Below are 8,393 nucleotides of genomic sequence, written 5' to 3'. Positions count from 1 at the left end.
GGCGGAGGAGGGAGGAGAGGAGCGGCGGAGGAGGGAGGAGAGGAGCAGCGGAGGAGGGAGAGGAGCGGCGGCCGAGCAGCAATGTGAGGAAGGGAGACGGTCCATTCCCTCCCCCTCTCCCCAGAAGAGAAAGTAACGCGAGGGGGCAAAGACGTCGCCATAGTTTTTTTTGCATATTTTTGTGTTTTCTGTTCCGTTCGTAAGAGAACTGACTGTTCTACTAATTATAAATGTATTATAGATGTTTATATAAATATATTTATTTATTGTGTGTATGTGTGCGTGCTTGTGTGCGCGTGTGCCAGGGCGTGGCTCTCAGATACGGCCGTTTAGTTTATTTTTTGGGAATTTGTAAATGTTTCTGCGTGCATGCCTGCCGCCACCGCCATCTAAAACAGAATTCATGAATCCCTCATGTGACTTTCATTGTGGTGACATCTCTATTATATATATATATGTACATGTGCGCGTGGAAGAGAGAGGGGGGGCAGGACCTCATTTTTTACTTGACAAAACGTAATTTTTTGGCACAAACTCGCGGAGAGCGGATCACTATTTCAAAGTAAAAAAATATTTATTTAAAAAATGGGCGGTGCGATCGTAAACGCGTGTCAAAATGACAAAAAAACATGATGATGAAATATATATACGTAGTAAAATCTGCAGGTTTTTATCTCCCACCCGCATTCAGCACATCCGGTCGCCACCTCCTGCCACCGGTGATCATATAGGCCTGGTGACGGTGTGTGTTGTTGTTGTTATTATTGTTGTTATTGTTGTTGTTGTTATACTTATATATGCCGCTATAAAGGCATCTCTTGTCACGCGCAGGGTTTGTAATCAAGTAATTTAGTAATTAATTAATCCAGTAATATTTTCGCCAAGCGGCAGATACGTACTGCTACAGATGCCAAAAAATGAAAGCAGTAAATTTACTCAGAAAGGCAGAATCTTTCGTGTTTTCTACTAGGTTTTTATTGGGGAGATTTCTTAGCAGTTTGCTAGTAAAGAAACAGAAAGGCAGCAAATCTGCTCAACCAGACAGAATCTGTCGTGTTTTCTACTAGGGTTTATTAGGAATTTCTTGACAGCAAGGATTTGAGGGCCGTCGTTGAAAGCAGGCAGCAAACGCATGTAGGGAGCAAAACTCCTGCCCGCTATCTAACCATGTAAACTGAACATTGTAGTCAGAAAAACTGCTGCTTGCTGCCTTTGCTGCCCTCGTCATTTTATACAATGTCAAACCCTGCGTGTATATACCGAGTGTGTGTGCGTGTGTGTGTGCGTGCGTGCGCGCGTGCGCGCGTGTGTGTGTGATGCGACCAGACACAATGTGAACGAATGAAGGACGGTGGATGTAGAATAGGGCGGTGGATGTAGAATAGGGCGGTTAGTTTGATTATAGGGTAACATTGATCATTCGATGATGAGTGAATCGCGCGTGATCGTACAGATGATGATGATGATGATGATGATGATGATAATGGTGATGATAATGATCATGATGACGATGATGATGGTGATGATGACAATGATGTTGGTGATGACGATGATGATGTTGGTGATGATGACGATGATGTTGGAGATGATGACGATGATGATGATGATGATGATGATAATAATGATCATGATGACGATGATGATGATGATGTTGGTGATGACGATGATGATGGTGATGACGATGACGATGATGTTGGTGATAGCGGGCTACCGTCTGTATACTTGTGCTCAATAAAACGTATGTCACGTTCCTTATATCACAGAGCTGCTGCTGTTTTTTTTAAATCTCTTACTGCAGCTCTTATAATGAGGCTTGAGCTGGCAGGGTCATGCAGCGGTGAAGACGAAACCAACCTGACCCCCTTCCCACACATGTACATCCGCGATGGTGTGTGTCAGTGTCGTCGTTGCTGTGGTGTGGTGTGGTAGTGGTGTGTGTGTGTGTGTAGTGTCGTGTGTGTGTGTGTGGGTGGTGTGTGTGTACGTGCGTGCGTAGCGCGTGGTGGGTGTGTGTGGGTGTGAGTGTGTGTGACTAGCTGTGTGTGTGCGCGTGCCGGTGATGTGTGGTGTGATGTGTGTGGTGTGGTGTGTGTGTGTAGAGCTGTGTGTGTGTGTGATGTGTGTGTGTGTGTGTGTGGCGTAGTGTTGTGTGGGTGTGTGTCGTGTGTGTGTGTGTCGTGTGTGTGTTACGTGTGTGTTGTGTGTGTGTGACTGTGTGGCTGCGCGCGCAGGTGTGGTGTGTAGTGTGTGTTAGTGTGATGGTGTGTGTGTGTGTGTGCGTAGCGGGTGTGGTGTGTGTGTGGGATGTGTGTGTGGTGTGTGGTGTGTGTGCGTGGTGTGTGTCAATGAGTGTGAGAGGGGTATGTGTGATTATATGGGTGGGCGCATGTGTGCAAAGACGCGTAAAAGCTTGTGAAAACACGCTCACGCATATTTATTACACATTGTATAGTGCCACGTACACTTAAGGTGAAGAAATGCTGGAGAGATAAAATAAACAGAGCGATAAGTCACTCACACACAGTAGTAGTAGCAGCAGCAGTAGCAGTAATAGTAGCAGCAGCAGTAGCAGTAATTAAGTAGTGGGCAGTAGTAGTAGCAGCAGCAGCAGCAGCAGCAGCAGCAGTAGCAGTAAGTAAGTAGCAGCAGCAGTAGTAAGCAGCAGTAGCAGGACAGTAGCAGTAGATAAGAGCAGCGCAGTAGGGCAGCAGGCCAGCAGTAGCATAGCAGCAGCAGCAGTAGGCACAGCAGCAGCAGCAGTAGCAGTGCAGCACAGCAGCCAGCACCAACAGCAGCAAGCAGCAGTAGGCAAACAGATAGGGCAAGACAAGCAGCAGGCAGAGACGAGCAGCTGTAGGGCACAGTCAGCAGCAGCAGTTAGCAGGCAGTAGGTCAGCAGTCAGCAGCAGTAGGCACAGTAGAAAGGCGCAGCAGCAGTAACAGCAGGGCAGCGCAGCTAACAAGCAGTAGCAGTAGCAGCAGCAGGTACGAGCAAGCAGCAGTAGCAGAGGGCAGTACAGTAGCAGAGCAGGTAGCAGTAGCAGGCTGTAGCAGCAGCAGTGAGCCAGCAGCAAGAACAGCAGTAGCAGGCACGCAGCACAGCAGCAGCAGCAGGCAGCAGCACAGGCACACAGCAGCAGCAGCAGCAGCGCAGCAAGCAGCATCAGCAGTAGGCAGCAGCAGTAGCTTAGGTAGGCAGTAGCAGCAGCAGTAAGTAGTGATAACGCGTGAAGGCGTGATTAGTATTAACTATCGCGTGAACTTCACACACTTAGCGTCAGCGTTACTTATATCACCGAGCTGCTGCTGGTTTCTAATTCTCTTACTGCAGCTCTTATAATGATAGCTTGAGCTGGCAGGTCAATGCAGGTCGGTGAAAGAACGAAAACCAAACCTGACCCACTTCCCCACATGTACACCGCGCGCACGCGCGACGTGTGTGTTGTGTGTGATGTGTGTGGTGTGTGTATGTGTGTGTGTGTGTGTGTGTGTGTGTATGATGTGATGTGTGTGTTGTGCTGTGTGATTATGAGTGGGAGCAAGGTAATGTTGCATTAGTGGGTGGGCGCGGTGGTGTGCAAAGACGCGTTAAAAGCTTGTGATAAACACGCTCACGCGATGATTTATTACCGCTTGTCTGTGGCCAAACGCTACACATTAAGGTGAAGACAATGGCTGGAGAGATAAATAAACAGAGCGATAAGTACACTCACACACAGTAGTAGTACAGCAGCCAGCAGCAGCAGTAATAGTATAGCAGTAAGTGAAGCAGCAGCAGCAGCAGCAAGCGTAGCAGCAGGTAGGGCAGGCAGCAGATAGCAGAATCAAGCAGTAGCAGCAGCAATAGCAGTGAGTAAGCATGAATGCGTGTATTAGTATTACTATCGCGTGAAATACACACACTTGTCGAATTATCTTCAGAAGGCCAGCGCGCCAAAGTTAAGCATTGATCATCGTTAATCCATTTGTGTGGTAACTCACACAGAAATGCGCGCGCGTCACGCGATACACAAACTTCACGCTGGGGAGCAGGGATGAAGTGAAGTGAGAGAGCAAGAACAATAAGGCGAGAGAGAGAGAGAGAGAGAGAGAGAGAGAGAAAGAGAGAGAGAGAAAGAGCAGAGAAGGAGAGAGAGAGAGAGAGAGAGAGAGAGAGAGAGAGAGAGAGCGAGAGAGAGAGAGAGAGAGAGAGAGCGAGCGAGAAGAGAGAGAAGAGATGAGAGAGAAGGAGAGAGAGAGGAGAAGCGAGAGAGAGAGAGAGAGCGGCGAGAGAGAGAAACAGAGAGAGTGAGAGCAATAAGAAAGAGAGCAAGAGAGAGCTAGAGTGAGAAAGAGAAAGAGAGAGGAGTAGGAGCAAGGAGGAAGGAGGAGAGGAGAGGGAGGAGGAGGAGGAGGTAGGAGGGAGGAAGAGGAGGAGTAGGAGGAGGAGGAGAGGGTGGGAAGGAGGAGAAGGAGGAGCAGGAGGAAAGAGGAAAAGGAGAGAGGAGGAGGCAAGGAGGGGAAGGAGAGGAAGGAGGAGGAGGAGAAGGAGAGGAGGAGGAGGAGGGAGGAGGTAGGAAGGAAAAGGGAGAGTAGGAGAGGAGGAGAGGGAGGAGGAGAAGGAGGAGAGGAGCGCAGGAAGGAGAGGAGGAGAGTAATGAGGAGGAGGAGGAAGGGAGGAAGAGTATGAGGAGGAGGAGAGGAATGAGGAGAGGAGAGGAGAGGAAGGAGGGAAGGAAGGAGGAGGAGGGAGGAGAGAGAGAGGAGGAGGACGGAGGAGGAGGGAGAAGGACATTGGAGTGTCTCCCGCGTCGTCACAATTTTTGTTTTGCTCCAAGTACATCTCTCATCACCATGGAGCGAGGCATCTCACGTGACTGTTTCCTCACACCTGATTATGGTTCTCAGCATGAGATAGCCTGCTCGAACGCAAAAATCAACATTTATCATTATCAGGAGTCAAATACTCACTAATTAAGTAATTACACATTTGTATCAAGGCACCATAAAATCAACCAATTAACTTGTATCAATTGAAATGTGCTGATATTTATTTCCAGATACATAATCTGAATCAGTACAAAAACACGCACACACGCACACAGACACACAGACACACACACCAACACACGCACGCACGCACGCACGCACCCACACACACCACACACCCACACCACACAGTCTCAACATACACGCACACACGCACGCACGCACGCACAAGTCAAAACACAACACACACACACAGTCTCACTGTCACATATCACCAACACACGCAGCAACAACAACACACACATACGCAGCATCAACTGGTAAGTCGCCGTACGCTCTGTCAACCGGCACGCACACACATGACTACAGTCTCACCTATAAAATATAACATCCTATAATAGTCTCCCGCTGCAGCACCCCTGCCTATCGAGAGACGAATACTTCCATTACCATCGTCACCTTACATTACAGACCACTATATTACATCTGCTGAACAAACGATCCCTCCTTCCTGCACAAAACCTTCCTTTTCCTACTCCTCCCTGCTTCTTCCCCCCTTGTTGCTGACTGTCCGACGCATCGCTACACTGTATACGTCGTGCACAGGCGACCGGACGCGCGCGTGGCGCCGCCCTAGTCGTCGACCGTGTAGCAGAGCGACCGTGTGCGACCTGTGGACTGTCGTCGTGACGATCGCAGACGAACCTCCTGCGCGCAGGAAACAAAAGAACGATCGATATTCGGCGACACAGTACAACCAGACCCTTGTGGTTTTAAGGTGCGGGCGATCATCGCGCGCGCATCGATTTGATCAGGAGAAGTGGCGAAAAAAACGCGCATCTACAAGCATATCAAAACGACACCACTTTTTTTTCTTCTGTTTTTGTTTCGTGATTTAATTTTTCATTTAATTAAACATACGCAAGATAAACCAAACGGTTGTTAAACATCACAGACATGTGCCGAAGTCGTTCACATGTTATAACGACCAGTCGCAAAGACGCTCTAAGAAACGACGAATGTGAATTGGATTGTATTTTTAGACTAAAGTGTTAATAGTGCTACTTTTTGAAAAATTCGGTGTTGTTCCTTTTTGACTAAACATGCTAAATGTGATGAGTCAAAGTATCCACATGTTCAAAGAACTGATATTTTGTTAGATGACAAAAAATCGCCGTAAAAATTCAACAATTAATAGTAGAAATGCATGCCGCTAATTTTAGCCAATGCTGGAAATGGCATCTTCATGAAGTCCTATTTTTCAAATTTTTTTCCCGGAACCCCCCTCGTTTGCCTCCGTGCGCCCGTGGGCGACTCCGATGCAAAATGACCACCTCGTCGAGCCAAAGGTGTTGCGATTTTTCACTCGCCCTGCCTTTTCAAAAGCACAAGGATGTAACAGAGTGCGGCGCCGTGGACGCAGCAGATACACAGAATCAGAGGATCTTCTAGTTTAGGTAGTAAGGACGCCATGTGCACATAACAGCACTCATAGATGGCAGCACGCGTGTAGTGTAGAGGGCAGCACGAGTCTTGCGCGCAAGCGGCAACGACGAACCTGCGAGTTTGCGATGAAACATCGACCGGATTCCTCGAACGACTCCGGAACCTCACTCTCCTTATCCGTGTAGATTAGAATGTTGAACGAACCTGCGTCAGAATGAAGTCAGACATCAGTCACAGGGTACAAAAATACGCGGGAGCGCTGAGCGAGTCGTCTTCAAAACTCGAAATAGCTCCCGGGTAAAATTTTTCGACGAGAAATATCTTTCCCACACAGACGTTGTGACAAAGAGCTGCACAGGGGCGCGTCTAGCAAGCGGCAGGGGGACGGCAGACGGGCGCCGCGACCCCGCGGCCATGCACGCGAGCACGCGAGACGAACTCACAGGGAGTCTACAGCTGCTAGGACGGGCAGAAACGGCGCGCCGCGACCCGCGGCCATGCACGCGAGCACGCGAGACGAACTCACAGGGGCAGTCTAGCAGCGGCAGGAAGGTGACGCTGGCCGTGATCTGTCGTATGACGTCGCGTATCTCCTTCTGGATCTCCTTCAGCGGTTTGCTCCTTGGTGAGCTGCGGAGAGAGAGAGGAAGACAGAGAGGAAGCCAGAGAGGAAGCCAGAGAGGAAGTAGAGAGGAAGACTGAGAGGAAGCCAGAGAGGAAGACAGAGAGAAAGCCAGAGAGAAAGCCAGAGAGGAAGTTGAGAGGAAGACTGAGAGGAAGCCAGGAGAAGGAAGAACAGAGAGTAACACATAGAGTAACACATAGGAACAGAGGACTGAGACAACACAGANTCCACTACCTTTACGATCGCACGCGCGCACCAATGTGTTTCGTAATCCTGACCATCCTTTCTCTCGTGCACAACCGGAGAGAGAAGCCGTATTACTGGAAAGAACGAAGAGCAGTGGCCGCCGAGGGGGCAAGAAGGAGGGCAGGAGAACGAGCGTGCCTTCTATAATAACGCAATAAGAACTAAAGAAGCGAGAGAACGTGAGTCACACCGGTCGCCTGGGCGCATATTCACGCGCACCCGTTCCAAGAATAACACAAGAACATGCATCATCCGTCGCCGGGGTGCGCACGCGTCCGTTCCAAAAATAACACGAGAACGTGCGGCGTCCCACCGATCGCCCGGGGTTACACGCGCGTGCCGACTGCCTCGGGGTGGCGCCCCCTACCTGTCGTCGGTGACGGTCTTGTCTGTGTCGATGTCAAACTGCCATCGTTCGAGTGTCTCCTGAGTGTCAACGCGTGTGATGACGACGACCATCCGCTGGAGAACTTTCGCCGCAAGCCACTCTGAAGAGTCAAAGATGAAAGAGTTAAAGACAAGAGAGAGGAGGGGAGGAGGTCAGGTAAGTCCTCGAAACGTAGGGAAAACAAAGAGTTAAAGAAGAGAGAGAGAGGGGAGGAGGTGAGGTAACGTGCAGTCTTCGAAACCCACTATGAAGAGTCAAAAACGAGAGAGTGGGAGGTCAGATAACGCGTGAAACACACTACGAAACCCACTCAGCAGAGGAAGGGGGATCAACAAGAATGCCTCGCCATTTCCCAGTCACTCATCCGGCCTCCCTGCCGTAGTCAATTCATGAAGAGGGCAGCGCAAGTAAGGGTTCTCGCTCGATAGAAGCTTGCATTGGAGAAGTGGGGAAGAATCGCAGTACTGGTGGCGCATACGAAATTTGATTCTAAGTACGTATTCATGTTATTAATCCGTTTTTTTCGCCTCTTACTTCGACTATCGCCTAGAATATCTCTTTCAATATTTACTTACGACTACTGACTCAACTTACTGCTAACAGCTGCTTACTATTTCAGCTCTGCTTAGAATGAAATGTATATCTGCTGTCGTACTTAAGTCTCTCTTTTCTCAAATGCGAAGTAGACTGCCGTGATAATTTTCTCGAATACACACGCAT

At 49.2% G+C, this 8,393-nt stretch overlaps 1 protein-coding gene and 1 pseudogene across 1 annotated transcript in view; both read right to left on the bottom strand.

The window, feature by feature from the left end:
* Positions 1-266: 266 nt before the first annotated feature.
* Positions 267-5,421, bottom strand: LOC106817967 (annotated as a pseudogene).
* Positions 5,422-5,506: 85 nt separating this feature from the next.
* The window catches only part of LOC106817969 (mitotic spindle assembly checkpoint protein MAD2A-like), a 3,775-nt gene continuing 888 nt past the window's right edge, over positions 5,507-8,393 (bottom strand). The window contains exons 2-5 of the mRNA XM_014822673.1: positions 7,653-7,773; positions 6,941-7,044; positions 6,527-6,618; positions 5,507-5,676 (exon numbers count right to left, since the gene is read on the bottom strand). Of these exons, the coding sequence (XP_014678159.1) occupies positions 5,602-5,676; positions 6,527-6,618; positions 6,941-7,044; positions 7,653-7,773 (392 nt within the window). The 3' untranslated portion in view covers positions 5,507-5,601. The remainder of the gene's footprint in view (positions 5,677-6,526; positions 6,619-6,940; positions 7,045-7,652; positions 7,774-8,393) is intronic.

Source organism: Priapulus caudatus, unplaced genomic scaffold (genome assembly GCF_000485595.1).
Source record: "Priapulus caudatus unplaced genomic scaffold, Priapulus_caudatus-5.0.1 Scaffold1955, whole genome shotgun sequence".
In the NCBI taxonomy this organism is placed as follows: Eukaryota; Metazoa; Priapulida; class Priapulimorpha; order Priapulimorphida; family Priapulidae; genus Priapulus; species Priapulus caudatus.
The sequence above is the reverse complement of the archived record's forward strand: the minus strand, read 5'-3'. Positions and strand labels throughout refer to the sequence as shown.